Source organism: Panicum virgatum, chromosome 4K (genome assembly GCF_016808335.1).
Source record: "Panicum virgatum strain AP13 chromosome 4K, P.virgatum_v5, whole genome shotgun sequence".
Lineage (NCBI taxonomy): Eukaryota > Viridiplantae > Streptophyta > Magnoliopsida > Poales > Poaceae > Panicum > Panicum virgatum.
This window is the reverse complement of record NC_053139.1, coordinates 32,768,050-32,792,694: the sequence shown is the minus strand read 5'-3', so window position 1 is coordinate 32,792,694 and position 24,645 is coordinate 32,768,050. Positions and strand designations below refer to the sequence as shown.

The 24,645-nt window shown below is 43.3% G+C and overlaps 1 protein-coding gene across 1 annotated transcript; it reads left to right on the top strand.

Moving 5' to 3' along the window:
* Positions 1–17,122: 17,122 nt before the first annotated feature.
* LOC120703688 lies at positions 17,123–23,108 on the top strand. Its single transcript, XM_039987841.1, has 3 exons — positions 17,123–17,346; positions 19,530–22,714; positions 22,795–23,108. The coding sequence occupies exons 1-3, from the start codon at positions 17,335–17,337 to the stop codon at positions 22,796–22,798; spliced, it is 3,201 nt and encodes a 1,066-aa protein (XP_039843775.1). The 5' UTR covers positions 17,123–17,334; the 3' UTR covers positions 22,799–23,108.
* The last annotated feature ends 1,537 nt before the right edge of the window (positions 23,109–24,645 follow it).

Below are 24,645 nucleotides of genomic sequence, written 5' to 3'. Positions count from 1 at the left end.
TTTGTGTTGTTCTTGATGTGCCAAGAACAACCTTGAACCTGCAAGCAAATCGAAGAACAAGCAAGAACAAGTGGACAAGCAAACAGTACACAGACCTTGCCCAAAGGATGAATTCGATACACAAGTTTGGGGTTTTGAATCAAGCAAATGGGTGGTCTAATCGACACACGTGCTCACCAGGAAGTAGCTGAAACTAAACTTACAACAAAATAAAATCCAAGTGTTCCCTGGTGGCTGCTACTAGTTTATATAGGTGGGAAGGCAGCCAGGAGTGAAAGGATCTTAAGATGCCTAGAGGGGGGGGGGGGGGGTAAATAGGCAATCTGCAATTTAAAACACTTAACAAAAAGATCAGACACAGACAAGCCCGGATACTCCGGGTATAATCCCGGATGCTCCGAGTTTTTGTGATCCGGAGTATCCGGAGGTATGACCGGAGTCTCCGGGTATGAACGACCTGAAAAGGAAACTGCAAGAATCTATGTATGAAAAGTAGATCGAGCTCAAGTATGAGTACCAGGGGTTCCTTAAGGTTGATATCCAACAAACAAAACTTACTAGAAACTCGTGAGAGAGTAGATCGAGCTCAAACCCTAGAAATGAAGTCTCACAAGCAAATAGCAAAGAAATCAAGTAAACTAACATGAAGGAGACAAGGATTTGTTTCCCGAAGTTCACACTCGAAGGTGCTACATCTCCGTTGAGGAAGGATTCTAGAGACGGTGCTCAAGAACCCCTATGCTTCTCTTCCAAGGGTGAGATCACATCTCAAGCCCAAGGTTACTTACTATGGATTCCTCGGCGAGGAATGGAGCTTACAAACTTCTTGTGCAGCTCACAATCTTGATTGAGCAATCACAAACACGCCTAGCCGTCTAGGAGCACAAGGCTCTAAGAGTAACAAACTTGAATCCGCGGACTTGACCAAAACCAAGTGCTCAAGAGATGGGAATGAGGCTCACTTGCACGAATCCTTGCTCTTGCTTGCTTCTCACTCAAATCCCTCAAGGGAATCACTCTAGAATGGAGAAAAGGGAGTGAGAGAGCTCTTTCTTGGCTTAGGTTTGAGTTCAGCTCGTCAAAGTGGCAAGAGAGAGGGCTGAAGGGGTATGGTGGGGGTATTTATAGTCTTCAGCCTAGAAATAGCCGTTGGGCGAAAGGGTACCCGGAGACTCCGGGTATATGCCCGGAGACTCCGGGCAACTCTGGTTTTTCAGCCTGGGAACAACACCCGGACACTCCGGGCAAAGGGGTCCGGAGCATCCGGCCCTATACCCGGAGTATCCGGGTTAGGCAGGGAAACTTCGATTTTTGCTCTTTTGAATTGTTTTGTGGCTCACAAGTATTTGTCTAGGTTCTCTTGAGCACTAGTTTCAAGTCAACACTTTTGAATTAAGTCCCTCTTGATAGTACGGCATCCCTATACTCAAATTTCAAAAATAAAATCTAATTCCATGAGTATGCTTGAACACTGCCTTTTTCATTTCCTTTTTGAGGGACCATACGCCATCACTTGATTCACCTATACATATTCATCACCTGCACACATACTTAATTACATAATTAAATATACATGTGTTTTGTCATTATTCACCAAAACCCACCTAGGGGCCTAGATCGCTTTCAATCTCCCCCTTTTTGGTGATTGATGACAACCCACATGTAGCTCATTTGATTAACATAAAAAGATAAACATCTAGCATATAAGAGCTCCCCCTTAATGTATGCCATGAATTTTGAAATTCAATTTTGACATGACATGTCAACAATTTTGGCATATATATCAAGAGAACCACAAAAGCTCTTATATGTTTTACAGTGGGGTGAACAGGTGAGTGCAAAGACACGTGTGATGCATATGACATGTTATCCACTCAATCCGCTTCAATAAAAAAGTGTGTCTGCCAGCAAGACCCGGAGACTCCCGGTAGGAGTCCGGAGGCTCCGGTCAGGGAATCCGGAGAATCCGGCATGTAGCTCGGAGTATCCGGCCCTTCTGAACCAGAACACAGAAAAACAGTCACCAATCAGGGAAAGAAATTTCACCCTAGCACAACTTCCTTAAAACATAGATAAACAACACATCTAGGCACAAAGTAGCACACATTACAAATGTTCTCACACCACATAGTCCTTACGTACGATCGAGGAAGTTCGAAACGGAATGGAAACGACATAAGTTCGATACAAAGGCGACACATGACCAAATGAGTACATAAATGGCATTTTCACTCCCCCTTTGTCATCAAGTGCCAAAAAGGGAATGAAAAGAAGCATGAAGTCCATCTACTCATCATCTTCATCTTGGGTGGCATCCTCGGAGGTATCCTCATCTTCATCGGAGTCGGGGTGCTCACGGTAGTCTATGGGTGCGTCTTCCTCGGTCTCCTCTTCCTCATCAAAGATTTCTTGGCCACTTGGAGGAGCACGGCGAGAGGAAGTAGAAGCACGACGACGAGGAGAATGAGCTTGGCGACGAGCACGAGGAAGTGGAGCATGAGCAGCAGCAACAGCAGCCTCATCGGCGGCATCCCACTCAACAAAAGGATCATCAAAGTCCGGGAGCTCGCGGTGAGAATCCAAAGGAAGGCCCAAGTGACCCCGAATTTCATTGATCGACCTTGTGTTCTCATGAACATCTTGTGCAATGTTCCTGCACATTCCAAACAAGCTGCGGAGGGCCCTCTTCACAAAAGAGTCATGGTGACGGTGACGAGACGATGAAGAGGCACCCACAGAAGATGGAGCAGGATCATGTCTTGGGTTTCTTGTTGCACCGGCATGAGATGGAGGAGGAGGTGGTGCATCACCAGAGCAGGCACGCAGGTGAAGAGGTTCATGCTTGACTGTCTTTGGAAATGTGACCTTTGTCACCCTCTCTATCATGCACATGATGTATGATGCTGCAGGAAGTGACTTCTTGGCCTCAATCATAGTTCTTCTTAGCTCATTCCAAATGAAGTCTATGATGCAAAAAGGTCTTCCACTGGGCAAAGTACAGGCTAGAAGGTTTACTGCATAGTATCTCAGTGCCACGGAATCACCATCCTTTGCATCAATGGTGGCTCTGAAGAATTGATTCATTGCATAGTATACCGGTAGAAGATGGTTGGCCTTTCCTTCTTGAGCACAAATAGGATTGTAGAACAAGGTAGGTACTTGATATGGCTTTAGTTGTTCCTCAACATGAATGGGATCTCTTTTCTCATCCTCAGTGCCAAGTCCAATTAACCTAGAGAAGGTCATGTAATCCACTCCATATTTGGCTTCCTCGGTGGTCCAATAGAATGCAATCTCCCTTTCATCATAGTACAAAGAGGAGTGAAATTGAGCTAGAATCTCTTCATTCCAATCATAGCGAAAACACATGATATCATAAAGACCCATTTCCTTGCACTTTTCCATAGCCTCGTTAAAGAATGGATCCTTCATATTTTCATAATATTTCCAATCCACGTACTTGCATAGGACAATGGGAGCATGAGACTTACGCATCACCACTGAGGAATAGAAGTCTTTATGAAGCTTGCACCAAAAGCACCTCTTAAGACCTTCACTCTTGTCATATTTGTAGACTTCCTCCTTGCGTGCCTCCCTAAGTGCCACATCTTGCGTGTAGTAGTTTCTTTCCATCTCAACCGCAAAGCCAGGAACAATTCCAGGTCGATGAAGCCTTGGAACGCTTGGATAGTTGCGCTGCTCAGAGGAGTATTCAACTCGCAAGCCAGGAGGGGTTTTAGGACAAATGTCATGAGCAATAACCTTGCTTGTTGGAGTTGGACGAGATGGAGGAGCTGCGGGTCGGCTTTGCATAATGTAAGGAGCTTTCCTTGGCTCCTTTCCTGAACTGCTGCCAGCGGGTTCCTTGCCCGCATGATGACATGGACGCAGCTCCCTTGGAGGATTTCAAGGGGGATCCTACCTTTGAGTGCGAGGATCATGACGCTGCTTTTGCATTCTTTGTTCCGCGTCCTCCAAGGACTCACCAGCACGTGGCCTCACCATGCCTAAAGAACAGATAACTGAGATCAAGACCAAGCTGGATAGAATCAGGAAGAAGAAGATGTGCCAGTGGTGACCCAGTCCAGAGACTCTGGGTATATCCCCGGAAACTCCGGGCCAGAGGGTCCGGAGTATCCGGGTGTATATCCGGAGTATCCGGACTTGAGCACCTGAAACCCTAAGTTTCAAAAATCTAAGGATTTGACCAAGGGATTTGAATGAAACTTGAGCCAAAGGTTCCTACACATGCTAGAAAGAGATGCCCTAAAGATCTTTCAAAGAAACCTACGGCATTGGGAGATCGGGCGATCCGAAGTTCAAAATACTTTTGAGACCGTTGAGAGCGCGGGAACTTCAAATCCAAAGCCTCCTGGAGTTTCTGGAGGGGAGGAGAGCCTTCCTTCAAAGATTGACGAGTTCATGATGCTTGGAAGGTAGAAATCGCCCCTAGGACGAGAGAGGAGGAGAGGAGAAGGGAGAGGGCGTCGGCGGCAGAGAAAAGGACTTGAGGAACCGTTTACCCCGACCTCCCCCGCGGTATATATAGGAACATTTTACTACCCGGAGTATCCGGCCTCAGGGCCGGAGTATCCGGGTCCTGGGCCGGAGACTCCGGCTCCCCCTGAGACTGAGCAAAAATGTTCAAAAGAACTTGATCTAGATGGATTTGGTAGAGATAGATTTTGAAGATCTAATGGTGTGAGAGAAATTACTCAACTCGAGATCAGCTAACAATCAATTAAGGAGAACAATGATCTCAAGTGAGTAAAGTGAAGAACCAAGCCTTTTATAAAACAAAAGTCACCCAATTTTTGAAAGTTTTCAAGATCTTTTCATTTTGGAGAACCACTTAATCTAAGATCATTCAAGTGTATGTAGTAATTCAATCTAGGTTACGAGAATCCAAGATGTTTAGTTCACTTCTCAAAGCACAAAACCTTGACTCATCTAGAGTCTTAGTAAAGATATCGGCAAGTTGCCCGTCGGTGCTTACATGTTGTAAAGCAATATCTCCCTTAGCCTCATGATCCCTTAAGAAGTGATGACGAATATCTATGTGCTTTGTTCGGGAGTGTTGTACCGGGTTGTTTGCTAACTTGATTGCGCTCTCATTGTCACAAAATAGAGGAATTGCATCAAAATGACAACCAAAGTCACTCAACGTTTGTCTCATCCACAACACACACTGGCGGCGACATACTCGGCCTCTGCCGTGGACAAGGCAACCTAATTTTGCTTCTTAGAGCTCCAAGCTACTAAGGACCGGCCAAGAAATTGACAAGTCCCCGTAGTGCTCTTTCGATCAACTTTGCAACCGGCATAATCCGAATCGGAATAGCCAAGTAAGTCGAAAGATGAGCCCTTGGGATACCATAAACCAAGGTTATGAGTGAAGACCAAATATCTTAGGATTCTCTTAACCGCCATCAAATGACATTCTTTCAGATTAGCTTGAAATCTTGCACACATGTACACACTAAGCATAATATCGGGCCTAGATGCACAAAGGTAAAGAAGGGATCCAATCATGGAGCGATATACCTTTTGATCCACGGCCTTTCCATCTTCATTGAGGTCGAGATGCCCATTGGTTGGCATGGGAGTTTTGATGGGCTTGGCATTTTCCATGTCAAACTTCTTGAGCATATCCTTGATGTACTTGGTTTGACTAATGAAAGTATCATCCTTGTGTTGCTTGATTTGAAATCCGAGGAAGAATGTCAACTCACCCATCATAGACATTTCAAATCTCTTTGTCATAATCCTACTAAAATCATCGCACCAAGTTTTGTTAGTAGAGCCAAATATAATGTCATAGACATATATTTGGCACACAAAGATATCTCTATCAACTTTGCGAGTGAAAAGAGTAGGATCGGCTTTGCCTATTTCAAAGCCTTTCCTTAAGAGAAAGTCCTTAAGGCATTCATATCATGCTCTAGGGGCTTGCTTGAGCCCAAAGAGCGCCTTATGGAGCAAGTAGACGTGGTTTGGGAATTTGAGATCTTCAAAACCCGGTGGTTGCTCAACATATACTAATTCGGAGATTGGGCCATTAAGGAAAGCACTCTTCACGTCCATTTGATATAGCTTGAAATCATGGTGAGTAGCATAGGCAAGCAAAATACGAATTGATTCAAGCCTAGCTACGGGTGCATAAGTCTCACCAAAATCCAAACCTTCGATTTGTGTGTAGCCTTGAGCAACCAACCTTGCTTTGTTTCTTGTCACCACGCCATGTTCATCTTGTTTGTTTCGAAAAACCCACTTGGTTCCAATTATATTTTGCTTGAGTCTTTCTACTAAGGATCAGACTTCATTCCGAGTGAAGTTGTTCAATTCCTCTTGCATAGCCATCACCCAATCTGGATCATCCAATGCTTCCTCCACCTTAAGAGGTTCCAAGGAAGAAACAAACGAGTAATGTTCACAAAAAGTAGCAAAACGTGATCGAGTGGTTATCCCTTTACTTATGCTTCCAAGGATATTATCCACGGGATGATACTTTTGAATTATGTGATGAACTCTTGGATGTGGAATGGAGGATTGATGTTGGATTGGTTCAGTTTCTCTATCGTCTTGAAACTGGTCTTGATGTTGAGTTGATGGTTCGGCTTGAGTGTCCCGGATACTCCGGTCTGGAGTCCGGATACTCCGGTCAATATGTTCGGAGTCTCCGGCTTCATATCCGGAGTTTTTGGGTTTTGCAGCGGATGTAGAGGTAGATGGTCCTTGAAACATCATCTCATCATCATCATCATCATTGTCCACTTGTTCTTGAGGCTTTATTTCACCAATCGCCAACTTCTTGATAGCTTGACTTGATGATTCTTCCATTCCTACAACATTATCAACTTGCTCCCCTTGAGAGCCATTAGATTCATCAAATATCATGTCACACGCTATTTCAACACAACCGGAGGTTTTGTTGAAAACACGATAGCCATGAGCATTTGAGGCATAACCAAGTAGAAATCCTTCATCAACTTTAGGTGCAAACTTAGAGTTCTTGGGTTTCTTGTTAAGAATGAAGCACTTACTTCCAAAAACTCTAAAGTAAGACACATTAGGCTTTTTACCAAGTAGAAGCTCGTATGCCATCTTGTTCAATATCTTGTGAAGATATAGACGGTTGATTGCATGACATGCCGTGTTGATTGCTTCCGCCCAAAATTGATCCGAGATCTTGTACTCATCAAGCATTGTTCTTGCGGCTTCAATGAGAGTTCTATTCTTTCTCTCAACAATTCCATTTTGTTGAGGGGTGTATGGAACCGAGAACTCATGACCAATGCCCTCTTCATCTAAAAACTCTTCTACGTTAGTGTTCTTGAATTCGGTGCCATTGTCACTTCTCACTTTCTTGATCTTAGTCTCAAATTCATTTTGAGCTCTTTTGCAAACTTCTTGAAGGTCTCTTGCACTACACTTTTGTCATGCAAAAAGAATACCCATGTGAAATGAGAATAATCATCAATGATAACAAGACCATATTTGTTACCACCAATGCTAATGTACGCCACCGGACCAAAGAGATCCATATGTAGAAATTCAATTGGCTTGACGGTGGTAACAATACTCTTCGATCGATGTGGAATACCAACTTGCTTCCCGGCTTGGCATGCACTACAAACACGATCTTTCTCAAAAGAAACATTTGTTAGTCCTAGGATGAGATCCCCCTTTAGAAGCTTGTTGAGATTTCTCATCCCAACGTGAGCTAGTCGGTGATGCCATAACCAACCCAAGCTAGACTTTGCTATCAAGCAAGCGTCAAGTTGAGCCCTCTCTTGAGAGAAATCCACAAGATAGAGCTTTCCCTTGAGCACCCCCTTGAAAGCAATGGAGTCATCGCTTCTTCTAATGACGGTTACACCCTCATTAGTGAACAAACAATTGAAGCCCGAATCACAAAGTTGTGAGATGGACAACAAATTATAACCAAGTGACTCAACTAAAAGAACTTTTGAGAGAGTGAACTTTGAGTTTAGATTAATTTTACCGGTACCAAGCACTCTTCCCTTATGATTTCCCGCAAAGGTAATGAAATGATCTCCACTTGATGTGGTTATAGTTTCGAACATACTCCTTTCTCCGGTCATATGATTTGTGCATCCACTATCAATCATCCAAGTTGATCCACCAGAGGAGTATCCCTACAAAACAAAGTTACTCTTTTCTTTTAGGTACCCAACAATACTTGGGTCCTTTAATGTTAGTCACAAGAATTTTGGGCACCCAAACATGATTTTTTACTTTTGTGTTCCATGTACGATGTCCTACAAACTTGGCAACCACTTTACCACGGTGGTTCCTTGTCAAAACATAATCGGCGTAAAATGATACATGAGATGATTCTTGTGCCTTGATCTTGGTTGAGTTAGAGGCCTTGAACTTATCTTCTTTGAATGAAGATGCAACAATCTTAGCACCCTCATCACATGTTGTGCCTCTCTTGATGAATTTGACATGACCACTTTCTTGAATCACATCATTTGTCTTGTGAACGGGACTGGTCATGTTCACTATACCTCCTTGAGCACCCAAGGTGATCTTGTTCTTGTTCTTGATAAATGGAATGGCATGTGGTGTACCTTGCCCATTCCTACCAAGTCCCTTACCTTTTCCAAACCCAAACTTGCTCATGTATCTTGACCCAAATCCCTTAGTGTGTTTCCCAAACTCACCTACCCTTGTAAAGGGATTTTTCTTTGGGACTAGCGTATGTGATGGAGCCTCTTCTTGCAATAGATGAGTGAGTCTAGAGATTTCTTTCTTCATTGCATTCATCTCAACATGGTTAGTAGCACAAGTTTGAATATCTAAGTTATAGCACCGAGCACAACCATTACTTGTAGAAGGACTAGATGAATTAGATGTCTCTCTAGTCTTAGAAGTACTTTCCCAAAGAGTATTAAATTGAACTTCAAGTGCCGTGTGATTAGCTTGTAAGCTTGTCATGCTCTCTTGAAGTTTCTCATTATCCTTTCTTAGGAAAGTGTTAGTGTCATTGACAAAAGAAAATTTTCTAGTCAAATCATCCACTTTTTCTTTTTCACTAGAGAGTGACTCTTTTAGTTCAAGAAGAGTGCCATTCTTGACTTTGATTGAGTTCACAAGCATCTTGTTTTCCTCCCTTTCATTGGCGAGGTCCTTTTCAAGAGCCTTGAATTTCTCTCTCTCAAGTCTAAGAAATTCTTCTTGTGTTTCAAGAGTCTCATCCGCTTCATCTAGTTTCATAACTAACTTCATCATTTTAGTTGCGGCCCCTTTACCATATTTCTTGACTAGTTTAGCAACTTCTACTTCATTATCTATTTCATCGTCCGATGAGTTTAGAGATGTTACCTTGGAGTTTTTAGCCATGAAGCACATGATAGGATCTTCATCCTCATCGTCGGTAAGATCTTCAAACAAACTTGTAGGATGTGGAGATGATGCCTTGAAAGCCATGGTTGCAACATCTTCTTTCTCGGACTCACTTTCTTGTTGTGAATCCCATTCTTGGCCAAGATGAGCTTCTCCGGCTTGCTTCTTGTATCTTGATCTATCTCTCTTGGATGAGCTTTCTTTGGTGTCTTTGTTCTTCTTCTTCTCTTCCGGGCAATCGGCAATGAAATACCCAACTTTGTTACACCCAAAACATGGCCTATTAGATCTTCTTCTTGGCTCATACTTCTTGTTCTTCCCAAAGTTTCTAAAGTTGCCTTTCTTCAATACTCTTGTGAAGTTCTTGATAAAGAAGGCCATTTGCTCATCATCAAGCTCATTATCATCATCACTACTAGTGCCTTCATTTATTGAGGATTGGTTTGCCTTTTCTTTGCCTTTTGACTTAGCTTGAAGTGCCAACCCATTGTTTTTGGCCGCTTGTTCTTGAAGCTCGGCTAGATCTTGATTAATCTTGACTCTCTTCAATTGATCATGGTGAGCTTCAATTCTTCCAAGGACATTCTCGACAGTGAAGTGCTTGAAACCTCTTTCGGCTCTAATCAAACTAGGTAGAGTAACATCCCTAGCCATATACATAGTCAAGAGCTTGTCCACGATCTCATGGTCACCCCACTTGTCACCACCAAGTGATTTGATTTGATTTGTGATCTTCTTCATGCGGTTGTACATTTCTTTGACATTTTCATCTTTCTTCATGGAGAATAAGCTCAATTCATCTTCTAATGTCTTGATTCTTGATTCACGGACTTTCCTTGAACCTTGATGATTTACTTGAAGAGTGTCCCAAGCATCCTTGGCGGTTGGTGCATCCTCTATCTTGTCAAACTCTTTGGGACATACGGATGTGTGTAGGATGTTCAATGCTTGAAAGTTCCTTTGTAGCACATATGCTTGAATCGGTGTTGGAGTTTCATCTTCATCCGGAATTTCACACCCAACTTCCACACCTTTCCAAAGATCCTTGTGGATTGCATTTATGTAGCCGAACATCTTAGTCCTCCATTGGTTATATTCGGAGCCATCAAAGAAAGGTGGCTTGCCCATGTGAATTGATGCATTATGCTCACTAGGTAGAGAAAAAGTGTAGTCATGAGCAACTCTTTGATAATCACCTTTGCCTTTTGACCTTGATGAGCTGCCCTTGTTTAAAGAGCGTGAGGCTCTTAAATCGGAGTCGGAGTCATCACTAGAATCGATAATAACTCGGGAGCTAGTCTTTTTCTTCCTTTGCTCCTTCTTCTTTTTCCTCCATGCCTTCCACTTCTCATAAGACATCTCATCATCGGATGTCTCTTCTTCACTTTCTTCTCCACCATTCTTATACTTTCCCTTCTTGTTGTTGTTGGATGGCTCTACATTCTTGTCTTTATCTCTTTTATCACTGGGATAACCTTTTTCACCTTCATTAACCGGATTCTCTGGATTCTTTTCATCATCCGACATCTTGACCTCTCCGGATGGTTAAGCCCTTTGAATGGAGAGCCTTGCTCTGATACCAATTGAAAGGATCTTAAGATGCCTAAAGGGGGGGTGAATAGCCAATCTACAATTTAAAATACTTAACGAAAAGATCAGACACAGACAAGCCCGGATACTCCGGGTTTTTGTGATCCGGAGTATTCGGAGGTATGACCGGAGTCTCCGGGTATGAACGACTTGAAAAGGAAACTGCAAGAATCTATGTATGAAAAGTAGATCGAGCTCAAGTATGAGTACCAGGGGTTCCTTAAGGTTGATATCCAACAAACAAAATTTACTAGAAACTTGTGAGAGAGTAGATCGAGCTCAAACCCTAGAAATGAAGTCTCACAAGCAAATAGCAAAGATATCAAGTAAACTAACACGAAGGAGACAAGGATTTGTTTTTCGAAGTTCACACTCGAAGGTGCTACGTCTCCGTTGAGGAAGGATTCTAGAGACGGTGCTCAAGAACCCCTATGCTCCTCTTCCAAGGGCGAGATGACATCTCAAGCCCAAGGTTACTTACTATGGATTCCTCGCCGAGGAATGGAGCTTACAAACTTCTTGTGCAGCTCACAATCTTGATTGAGCAATCACAAGCACGCCTAGCCGTCTAGGAGCACAAGGCTCCAAGAGTAACAAACTTGAATCCGCGGACTTGACCAAAACCAAGTGCTCAAGAGATGGGAATGAGGCTCACTTGCACGAATCCTTGCTCTTGCTTGCTTCTCACTCAAATCCCTCAAGGGAATCACTCAAGAATGGACAAAAGGGAGTGAGAGAGCTCTTTCTTGGCTTAGGTTTGAGTTCAGCTCGTCAAAGTGGCAAGAGGGAGGGCTGAAGGGGTATGATGGGGGTATTTATAGTCTTCAGCCCAGAAATAGCCGTTGGGCGAAAGGGTACCCGGAGACTCCAGGTATATGCCCGGAGACTCCGGGCAACTCTGGTTTTTCAGCCTGGGAACAGCACCCGGACACTCCGGGCAAAGGGGTCCGGAGTATCCGGCCCTATACCCGGAGTATCCGGGTTAGGCAGGGAAACTTTGATTTTTGCTCTCTTGAATTGTTTTGTGGCACACAAGTATTTGTCTAGGTTCTCTTGAGCACTAGTTTCAAGTCAACACCTTTGAATTAAGTCCCTCTTGATAGTACGGCGTCCCTATACTCAAATTTCAAAAATAAAATCTAATTCCATGAGTATGCTTGAACACCGCCTTTTTCATTTCCTTTTTGAGGGACCATACGCCATCACTTGATTCACCTATACATATTCATCACCTGCACACATGCTTAATTACATAATTAAATATACATTTGTTTTGTCATTATTCACCAAAACACACCTAGGGGCCTAGATCACTTTCAAGGAGGGTGCTGAGGTCAAAACCCTAACTTAAAATTGGCCCCTATTGGGCTGGACAAAATACAACCACGTCTGGAAGTCGGAACGTCATTTTGGTGATAATTCTTAGCTCTAGATGGATCTGATGATGAGGTTGGATCCATCTAAAAGTAGACTTCAAGATCTTTCCAACGAGTACTCATGAGTCTCGAACAACCTCCGGAGTTATGATTTATAACCATCTCAATCTGGCACTTCCTGCAGGTCCGAGCGCGTGGTCCGAAAGGCTGATCCGAGCTGGATGTTGTCTGATCTTCCTCCAGGTCCGAACTTGCTGCTCGCACCCTCGCACTTGGCTGGTTCATCACCCATGCTCCTAAATATAAGTAAACCATCATCATGATTTAGTAGCATCAAATTCTGAGAACAATATGTACGGACAGCTAGGGACAAATTTACCTGAGGATTAAGCATGTTAGCTCGATCTCTAGTCATGTAAGCTTGTTGTCCCATAGGTATGGTTGTATCCATTGCAGGGATGTCCACATCATCCTCGCCTTCTTGCATTTGAGTCACCCTCGACTCAAGTTCTTGCTGAATTGTTGCTTGTGGCATAAAATCAGCCACACGACCAATACCTCCAATAGGCTTGAAAGGAGGAGGCCCGGGGGGCACTCAAAAACACAAACCAATTGATGGGCATGTGTAGAGCGTGGGCTCATCATTCCAAACTGAATGGGAGGAGGTTGATGTAGAGCATGTCGAGGTTGCTGCAGCCGAGTTGTCGATGTTGCCGTTCATGGTGAAATAGCTATGTTGGTGCAATGGCATTCTTGAGCGTGCATCTATGGCTAGCATGATCCCATCATCCCTCCCTCTTCAATCCCCAACCCCTTGCGGACAGTAGGTTCACTTGATCTCCACGGCCTCCTTGCTGGTGGTGATGAGCTCCAATCCCTTCTCCTTCCTTCCCTTGCTCCTTCGCCTTGCTCTAGGTGTGTGAGAGAGTGGAAAGATGAAGAGAGTGTGTGAGGGAGAGTGAGTGGAGAGTGAGAGAGTGAGTGAAACTAGGATGGTGTTTCAGTTCCTCATAAGAGAGTGCCAGCTAGCCTGACCTGTGGGGCTAGGATGGCTCCAAAGGTGACAGCTCAATTCTGTGCATGAAGTGTTCTAGCGGATGGTCCGCATGAGCGTCGGACGGTCCGTGAGAACACGAACAATCTGAAAAACTCTGAGTCTGTGTAAATGTTTAGGTGAACTGTTTCGGTGGTGTGCCGGGATGGTCTGCTGGAACATGCAGTGCCCAGAAATGTGCATTTTTCTGTACAACTAGTTTCTAAACTTGAATTTAAGATGCTCTTGATGATGATGATTAGGAACATGTCACGCAAACCTCTCCACCTGGAAGAATCGCATCCCAAGATTCATCAAAATGGGTTTTATGCATCTAGAATTGAAAATTAAAGGAAAATAGCTTTTTATTCCCTTCTAACCATCCATATGGATTCAAACCCAACCCAAAACTAAAACAAAGCAATTGGTGGTACCTTAGGTCAAAAAGGTGTGGGTACAGCTTTCCTATGGTGTCTTCTACTCCCCAAGTGGCTTTTTCCACTAAATGGCAGCTCCATTGCACTTTCAGCCGCTTGATAGTTTTGGTTCTTGTCTTCCTTTCCGAAAAGTCCAAAATGGCAATGGGATACTCTTTATAGCTCAGATTTTGGTCCAAGTCAATTTCTTGCAACTCGACCAAATCGGTGGGGACTTCGATACATCGCTTAAGTTGGGAAATATGAAAAACATGGTGAATTCCCATAAGCGAGTCCGGTAGAGCAAGAGCATAGGCAACTTCACCTCTCTTGGCATAAATTTTAAATGGTCCTACATACTTTGGTGCCAATTTTCCCTGCTCTTGAAACCTTTGAGTTCCTTCAAATGGTGTGACCTTCAAATACACATAGTCACCCACTTGATAGTCCATTTTCCTTGTATGATCATTGGCATAGACTTTGTATCTTTCTTGTGCAGCACTCAAACTTTGTTGAATTTGATCTACCTTTTCTTCGGCTTCTTGCACAAGCTTTGAGCCATAGAGACGTCGTTCTCCAACTTCCGATCAATTCAAAGGAGTTCGACAATCTCGACAACTTGATGGCTATTGTTGTAAGCAAACTCAGCAAAAGTTAACCAAACATCCCAGCTGCTACTATACATGATAGCACAAGAACGAAGCATGTCTTCTAAAATTTGACTCTCTCTGTAATAATAAATTAATAAATGCTAACATTTTCTTTGATGTTTAATGTTGCAATAGGATTTTATTATTAGAATGCTAGTATGCTGTATTTTATTACATATCTCTTATCATAATTATGCTTCCGCTATGCTTGTGTTTTAGAGGAGATGCTATCAAAATTTTATAGTTTTCCATGCTGGTAGTGTTGTGTAGTAGCAATGTAGCATCTCAGGAGTTTGTGGTCGGCTTGTGAAAAATAGACCAGGTACTAAGCCAGTGGGTAACTAATAAGTAAATAACTTGAAAATAAAATGAATATTCCTACTTAAAAAACAATATCATACCTACATAGCTATAACGACTAATAAGTAGCAGCCATTCGTAATAGAGCTTGTTGCAAGTCCCATGTAATTCCTCATAGCCATAGCTTGCAAGCTAAGTAGCTGGAAAGTTACTCCCTCCAGTTCCCTAAAACAAGTCATTTTGGACATCGACACGGTCTACAAGAAACATCTTTGACCACTACTTTTTGCTATAAAATATTTAAAAAATATAGTCAACTTTTTCTTTTATTAAACTACATTTCGAGATGAATATACTTATGTCACTTTCACATTTTCAAACTCAACACAAAATAATTTATTTGTAGTCAAAGTTTAAAATGTTTGACTTAGGACAATCTCAAAACGACTTGTTTTAGGGAACCAGAGGAAGTAAATAACAGCATCCTAAGTCACCTTTCAGCGTGCAGTAATGTCTTGTGGAATAACCGTCATGGGATTTGGTTGCAACAGCCTGCCAGCGATTAAAGCAGGCAGTCAAGGAGTATTTTACCTAGGCATATGGGTGATGATCTTGTCTGGGGATTGATAGAATATGTCTTTGTTCATATATATTTTTTAAGGCTGTCTGCATCTTAGATGTGTATAGGAAATGATCTCAAGATAGTTGTATCATCTTTTACTTCAACAAAAGCTTCATTTATTAAAAACTTAGCTTGCCAGCTTGTTGGAGTTTTATAATGAACCAAACTGACCAAAGCCAAGATCCAGTTGGTATTTATTACTGCTCCCGTTCCAGTTAGTATTTATTACTGCCCCCCTTCCTTTGGCTGTATTTTAATGTGTATTAATAAATGTATAATTTCGTGTAGTAATTTTAGAAGATGAATAATAGTATCATTTCCATATAACACAATTGCTCAGGTATGAGAACATATCTATGGTCAAACCTGGAAATTATGACGGCACATATATTAGGACTATGACAAAAAAAAAAGATGGAGGGAGTTGTTTTAGCTGGGCGCATACCTATCTGAGCCGGTCTGTTGTTCTTTCATGAGTTGGAGAAGTGATTAGCAATTTTTTATTACTTCCCATGAACTTTCTTATTCTACTCCAGTTTCTTTACCTTTAGGATCTCATGATGTCATGTGCGCCACTTTTAACAAAGGAGAAAAGACAGAAACCCTCCACACTGTTTAATGCTGAGCCATGACATTTTTCTCTCACAACAGAATATACATGATCCATATGGAAAAAATACTCAGGTTCCCTTGCTAGTTATTTTGAACATTTAAACTGTATAGAACATAATTTTAATTAATTTGACCCATGTTTTCTGCTGCAATATGTCTACGAAACATAATGACATTGCAACATTATAGAGCTACTTTGCATGACAATTATATGATTCTCATATACGCAATCCAAATATTTAACAAAATAGTAGTCACTACTAGAAAAGAGGCTTTAGGCACCTGTTGAAGAGGGCCTAAGGTACCGGTTTTTGAACCGGTACCCCGAAACCGGGATCTTTGGCCATGGTCATCAGCACCAGGTAGAAAAATTGGTGCCTAAGGCTCTCTTTGGTAGTATTTTTGTCAAAAATGGTTGGCCTGGATTCGAACTCAGGATCTCTTGACTCGCGTGTACCTTTCTTGCCATCTCACCTACACATCACTTCTAATGGAAAGAGAGATATTTTTCTTTTGAAGTAACCAATGGATGAGCCCAAGGTACCGGTTGGTAACAGCCTAAGGTACCGGTTGGTGTTACCAACCGGTACCTAAGGCTCATCCATAGGCACCGGTTGGTGGTACCACCCGGTACTAATATAAAAGTTACCACCTGGTATCTATGGAGAGCTTTAGGTACCGGTTGGTAACACCAACTGCTACATAAGGCTGATTCATAGATTCCATCCATCCCAAAAGTACCGGTATGTGGATGAACCGGTACCTATGCCACATACTGGTACTTTTGAGGTGGACCTTTAACGTGTTTTCTAGTAGTGAGTGAAAGTTTCGAGGTCTCTATATCCTTTTCAAAATGGCTAGTATTAATGATCCTATGAAGCATTTACTTGTTTTACTAAAGGACCAAAGTATCTTTAGGAAAGAAATAGCAGGCGAATGTCTCATGCTTTTTGGTATGAATAAGGAAAAGAAAAGAACAGGGGACATGCAAGGAATCGTACATGCTTTACAAGATGAAAGGGGCAAACTGTGCTCCCCGGGACAAGAAACACGCAAGGAATTGTGCATGCTTTACAAAAAGAAAGGGCAACCTGTGGTAGCCTGGTACATTGGTAAACTTGTCTGCGCACCTCTGTTCTAACTGTTTGGAAGGCCTCATTAAAATTTGTCAAATTCAAGTTCTGCTTCTCCTGCTGCTCTTATCCGTCAACTTTGTCCATCCCACAGAAATGTAGAATAACTCAATGACATTTATATATCGGGTGTGCATGTAGGTTGTGGCAAGAAAAATCCTCAACTGATGGATTAGATTAATGCTTGTGCTGTTGCTGTTCTTGCTTGGTCTTCTACGGTGGAAGTCACCATGGACATGGAGGTACTGCTCTTTTGCATTCTTCAATAATGTTTAAGTTAAAAGTTGCTTGGTTTTCTACTTTAATTTCCTTCTAGCCAATTCTGGTGAGACTTAATTTGATGGCTGTGCAATCAACATCGCTTGCTCCATCCGTCTTACATGGTGTAGTTCCATCTCACTGAACCTGTTGGCTAGCTTGCGAAAACATGCACGTACTGATGTTGTGAGTTATTTTCAATTGCCTATAGAAATGGTATAGGTATGTATGGCGTTGTGGGTGGCTGGGAATGCCCCCACCTCTCTAGGGCGCTCGGAAAATCTCGAGTCCTAGGATAGCATGTGGATGCAAATGAGATTATATATAAGTATATAACTTTGGTGCAGCTGCAAAGTGAAGCTTTAGCAATCCGAATTGTTTCATGCAACGGTTGAGGTATCAGACAAGTATGTTTATAGAAGCTTCTAAAAGAGTGGAAGTTTGTACAAGGTAGAGGAAGAATGGAGGAGAGATAGGATGGAGTCACAGATTTGTCTTGAGCAGCTGCTCGCCAGGATTTCAAGTTCTAGCCCTTTGACCCCTAGCTTCCCATAGATCACGGCTGGTTGTTCTCATCCTCATACTTCAGCAATTCATATTTACAAGACTGAAGATCAACAAGCAAAGCAGGACAAACATCACAAGTAGAAAAGCAATTTTAGATCTACATAGCATGACCAAGCTTCTTTCACATTCTATCAACTTAGCACAGTTCTCGGAATGCTCAGATTTCAAAGTAGGACAAAGCTTGCCTGTACCAAGAAAAAAGGTCCTGTACCAAGAAAAAAGGTCCTAGACTTGACTTCCTCTAAAGCAACCTTAGCTATCTCAAACTCATAAGCCATGGAAACATACTTATGTTACACATTAATAAGTTTTTCCATATAAGCAGCTCGTTGATCACACTCAGTTTCATCAACAACTGTGGAGTAGATTTGAATAATGTCCATTTTTGGCCATCCAACTATTACCCGAGTTTAATTTTGACCATGCAACTCCAAAACCGGGTATCCTTGACCATCAAACTATCAAAATCATTCACATTTGGCCATCCGGTGGCTTTGCTGGGTGGTTTTGGTGACGTGGCTGACACGTGGTAGTGGGGCCCACATGTCAGCCCATTTTCCTCTCTTCTCTCTCATCTCTCTCTCTCTATCTCTCTCTCTCTCTCTCCTGCTCACGGCTTCCGGTGGCGCGGCGCGGCGGATGGAGCCCGGCTCCTCCCGGCAGCGGCCCACTCTCCTCCTATCTCTAGCGGCAGTGCAGCGAGCGGGCGGGCCCTGTGCCCTCCCCAGTGGACCTCGACTGCGGCTCCCGGCACGCAGACTCCTGGCAGTGGGGCGGCGGGGAGGCCGGGAGAGAGGAGAGAGAGGGGAAGAAAGAGAGAATTAGGAGAAAGATAAAAAAATAAGCTGACATGTGAGCCCACCACCATGTGTCAACCACGTCACCAAAACCACCCTGCAAAACCATCGGATGGCCGAATGTGAACGGTTTTGATAGTTCGATGGTTAAGGATACCTAGTTTTGGAGTTGCATGGCCAAAATCAAACTCGGAGAATAGTTGGATGGCCAAAAATAGACTTTTTCCGGTAGATTTTAGAAGAAAATCAAGTCTTTTAGTGGTATTTTCAAATTTCAACTTGTAATAAGATCTAATAAATCCGAACCACTCTTTATCGTATGGATAAAATATGATGAACCAATCTTGTGTACAAATAATAAAACAATATTCATCCCCACATATTTTATTTGAACTAGATATATAAATAACAATTACCATATAACGCAGCCTCGATGTTTACATGAATTTTTTTTGTGAATTATAACTTAATATACTTTTCTTTTGTTTTGGAACAACTGCCTGTGTTGTATAACCATCATAAATAGGTGTCATAATGAGCCATCTATGATAACCGTTGTCATAGGTATTTTAGAATCACGTGTGATAACCGTTAAAATAAACACTCAATCCCAAATGGCTCATGACCCACCTACAATGTGAGGTCCTGGACATTTTGGGATCAGCATTTCTGTTTGATTTGTACAATTGATTAGAGCACATATGTCTGGCCAGAAAAATCTGTCAATCAATTATATGTAGCTTCAACGAAATATGGTCTGGTCGACCGTGACCTCACTGTACTTATTGGTTCCTTTATTTCAGGAGATATTTGGGTGGGATATTGATGAGGCCAAAGAGCAGATACTTGAATTTGTTAAGGGAAGGCCAGAGAAAAAAATTATATATTTTCATGGATGGGATGGTTTTGGGGCGTCCCCAGTCCTCAATTCCATAGCAAATGAACTTTCATCACGGAAAATGGATGCTCCCCAGGAACTATGCTTTGACAAAGTACTGTACATTGACTGCTCGGAATGGAAAAGTAGAAGGGAAATGCAGAGAGCAATTGCAGAGGAACTGAAACTTGACCGTGGAACAATGGCTATGTTTGATAACCAGGATGAGGAGGATGACTTCAATGGACTGGATAAAGACTCTAGGGATGTGATAGCAAGTATTGCAACAGAGATTGATCGAACACTGAGGGACTGTAAATTTATGATGATTTTTCTTAATGGAAGTGATAATGAGGTCGACGTCACTAGATTTGGCATTCCACAGATGACGGAATTCCGTAACAACAAAATGATATGGACATTCAAGAGAAGGTTGCTGACGATTCATAGCCGCAGTTCTGAGACAGCAGCAAAGTTAAGATACAGCCACCTTTTCCTCTCTGCTGCACTTGTGTATGGAGAGTATCAGATCAGAGAGCCAGAATTTTGTGCACTGGTGCATGGAGAGGCTACTACCATAGTTGCTCGGCACCAAATGCTGGATATGGACACAACAATGGTGACAGAATGTTGCCTCTTTGAGCTATCCCTACATTATAATTTCCACAGTATCACTAGATTGGGTTGGGCTGCTCATTCTTCTAACTACTGGATATGTGCTGGAATCATAGAAGGCAATAAAGAAATGGAGATCAGAAATGCATTGCATGGAGAGATAAGATGGGAGTGCGATGCTCCTTTGCTTCATCGTGTGCTTCAAGAATTGAATCCTACCTTTTCAGTAAAGAAGATTACAAAGCCTCTAGCTGTTTCTACGAGGTGTCTAGTTAAAGATCGTTGGATTTGGATCACCTCCCAGGAACATGAAGTGGATGGTATGCAAGATATACCAGTAAGAGCATCGTCGGTCTTCTTGGCATTGGAAAGACCAGGTCACCTACAACCATCTGAAAGATCAGATTATCCACCAGCACTTGAAGGACAAGATTGCCCAGCCGTATTGCCATCTGACATGTTCAAATATTCCAGGAGCCTTGCTGTGCTGGTTCTCTCTTATTGTGCCTTCAGTTTTGCATCACCGCCTTTCCTCATGTGCAATAGCCTAAGATTCCTTGGTTTGGACAACTGTAAGCACAAGCCAAGTGAACAATATTGTGATACAGATGCAGAGTGGACATTCTTGCTTAGTCTATGGGTGCTCGAGATACGCTACACAGAATGGGACGAGATACTATCCAGAGAGAAGATGGATCTCATGAGTAACCTGAAGGAGTTAAATATAGAGGGAGTTAGGAGCTGGCAGTACATCAATCAACTAAGGAAAATACTACCCCACCTTTATAGGCTAAGGATTACCAATCCTAGGATTTATCAAGCGGAAACAACAGATGCAGATGACTCATTTATGGACAAGGGAAAGCTACAAATACTTGATCTGTCTGGCAACAGGGAGATGAAAGTTGTACCAAGTAGACTATCAAAGGCAAGTAACCTTCAGGTGCTTCTTCTTGATGGATGCCTTGGACTTGAATGTGTTATTGCGCCTCATACGCTTCCATCATCTCTCATTTCCTTCAGCCTCGATGGCTATGGAGCAGCATCCCATTGGACACCAGCTATTAATCTACTACCTCCTGAAAATTTGCGTCCATCTTCTACAGGTCAGAAGGATGCCAAGATCTCCAGGATATGTCTAGAGGGCTGCACGAGTTTGGAGAATTTGTTTCTGCGTGGACTACCTAATCTTGTGGAGCTGGACCTGTCAGGAACTGGAATCAAAATACTTGACTTTACAACTATGGTGATGCAAGTCACATGTCTCAGACGATTGTTTCTGCTAGGCTGTGAGCGCCTTGTTGCGATAAGATGGGATCAGAAGAGTCGATACGCTATACATCCACAACTAGAGCTCCTATGCATTGACACACGAGCTGGGACTGGATATTCTCGGCCATCCATAAACCATACCAAAAAGTCATTCAGGCTGCAGATACATGCCATTCTTTCGGACGCAAGGCTTGCTCGATCCTTGTGGCCAGCAATAATAGGCTGCTACAGAAGCAAGGGCAGCCTTGTGGATGTTTATTTTAATATCCTTGTCACCTCTATGCCTATTGTTTATAGCAGTGGGGAGGATGTTCAACCTGAAGCTACCCACAGGATGCTTGCAGAGGCAAAGCAGTATGATGATGTCCATGCCACGGCTGGTGATGCTCCAATGCAGGATTTCCCACAGGCTCCGACTACCGATTTGAATCGCCATGTAGGGATTTCCCAGGGGAGCCGTGGTCTGGAGAGCGAACTGCTTGGATATTTCTCTGCGCGTAATAATTTGGCTCTTCTGATGGGAAGGTGTGCTGACTCCCTGCACCTGCATGACATCTCAACCAGTGCAAACATGCCCATGAATAAATGGGATTACCTTAGGCAATGCCGTGTGGAGAGGTGCCCCAAGTTGGATACCGTCTTTCCAGGAACATATGGCTTCGAGGCTCTGGAGACTATTTGGGCATCGGATCTCCTGATGGCCTGCTGCATCTGGAGCAAACGTGGTTCCTATCACCATTACAGCTCCTTTGGGGAATTGCAGCACCTTAACCTGCGTGCCTGCCCCAGACTCCGGTTCGTGCTTCCAGTGTGGGCTTCCTCCCTCCCCAGATTGGAGACACTCCACATCATCAACTGCATGGATCTGAGGCATGTATTCATGCTGGACGAAGAGCACCCAGAGGCACGCGTAACATTCCCCAATCTGACGACCATCCACCTGCATAACCTCCCAATGTTGCGGCAGATATGTGAGGCCCAGATGCTGATGCTGGCGCCCGCGCTCATGACCATCAAGATCAGGGGATGCTGGGGCCTACGCCGTCTGCCATCCATGGAAGGGCGTGGCATACACATGGAGAAGCCGACGGTTGAGATCGAGAAGGATGTCTGGGATGCGCTCAAGTGGGACGGGTTGGAGGCTAGCCACCATCCTTCCCTCTTTGTCGAGCCACGCCACTCATGCTACTACAAGAAGAAATCGCTCAGGGGATCTGTCCTCAGGTACCTTTTTTTCCATCATTCTTTGTCCTGACGCTAATTTCATATGTTAGTTTTGCTTAATCATTTCTTCTGTTGCCTAGGTGAGCTTCGAACTCATTGATTCTCCGGCTATGGATCCTGCCACTTGCATGTTTGTTGTGCTCCATCGTATGCTTGTTTTGTTGGCCATCCCATCGATGGTTTTTCCATCATGAACTTTCTTTTTGATGGTCGTGTCGTGTGATAAACTTATAGGTGTGATTCGGTTGGATATGTCCAGCATGCATGTATCGTTTCTGTTGTCTCGGTTTGTTAAGACTTCAGAGTCCAGATTTGGGCTACAGAGTTCAGATGGCGTGGAGCGAATGAGTCGTATGGGCGCACGATCGCCATGTTGATATTTCAGTGTACTAGTCGTCGGTTGATATTTTAGTGCTACTGGAGTGAACTGCTCTTTGGCTGGTAGCAATACTAGTGCACTGCTCGGTTGAATTTTTCAGTGCGACCACAGTGAACTGTTCTTTGTTTATTTGTTTTGCTTCGAATTGACTTGAGGATCTTATAAATCGTACTTAGGGTTAGTCGCTTTGCCGTGAGCAAGTGCCCTATGCCGAGTAAAAGAGATTCGCGTTGAACATGTTGTTGGGATGAGAAACTTTTAAGACCACTTCGGGCTTACAATTGTTTGTGTCCTGTTCAGACACATTGACGGCAGGCTGGTGGCAGTGTCTTTTATGATCAGCAAGAGCTGAATGGTTTAGCTAGGCCACTGCAAAGCCTTCCTAATCAGCTACGCATAGTGTGTCACTGAATCTGCTCTCCTATGTAATATTTCAACATCTTCTTTTAATTTGTTTGCAAAAAGTATTTCAGAATATGTTACCACTGCGACGTGTGTTCTTTTTTTATCTGGATAGGCTAAGTTGGGTTAGAATTTCAGAATATGTTACCACTGCTTGTTTTGTTGGCCATCCCATTCCCATCGATGGTTTGGCCAGCTGATTTGATATTTAAGGTGTGATAAAAAAAATGATGGTCGTCTGATAAACTTATAGGTGTGATTCTGTTGGATATATCCAGCGTGCATGTATCGTTTCTTGATTTTTCGGTTTGTTCGGAATTCAGAGTCCAGATTTGGATTCGCGGCTAGCTTCCCTGCTTCAGCTTGACTTGACACACGCTGAGATCGCTGTGCCTTCAATGGAGCCTCACCAAATCTAAATGGAGTTTTAACTCTTGCTTCCGATGAGTTGAGGTTTGTGGGGGACTGCAGGTGCCAAGGGTATACCTTACCTGACTGGCCTGCTGCCTGAGTGACTGTTTTCGTAGGTCAGGGGTCGTTGTAAACTGTTATCCAGGCGATTAGTTTTTTTCTTTTTTCCAAGGAGTGAGTGTGTGGTGTTGTATGGGGTTTCTTTCCTCCTTTTTATTCTTCTTAATATAATGGTACGTAATTCTCCTGTGTGTTCGAGAAAGAAAAAAAAATCGCGCGGAGCGAACGAGTCATATGGGCGCACGATTGGCATCTTGGTATTTCAGTGTACCGGTCATCGGTTGATATTTCAGTGCAACTGCAGTGAACTGCTCTTTGGCTTGAAGAAGCCACCGCGCCGATCGAAGACGCTGCTGGATCGAGGAAGGTTGGGCTGTCTCTCGCCCATGGCTGTCGGCAAGTGTGTCAGGAGCAAGCAATACAATGTGTTGGGGGGATGCCCTTTGGCGTGCCACCCCCTCAGCCCCCTATGATTGTAATTTCACCAAGCTTCCGGTATGGTCTATAAATACTCGAGGATATTACTGTGGAGAATGTGAATTAATGGTCATTTACTCCTGAATTTATTGTGTCCTGCTGTGTTCATCCCGGTGTTACCCTCGTTCTTGTCTGCTTCTCACCCCTTCTCCTCTTCCTGTGGGACACCCTCGGCCTCCTCCGCACTAATCCTTAGCGAGGG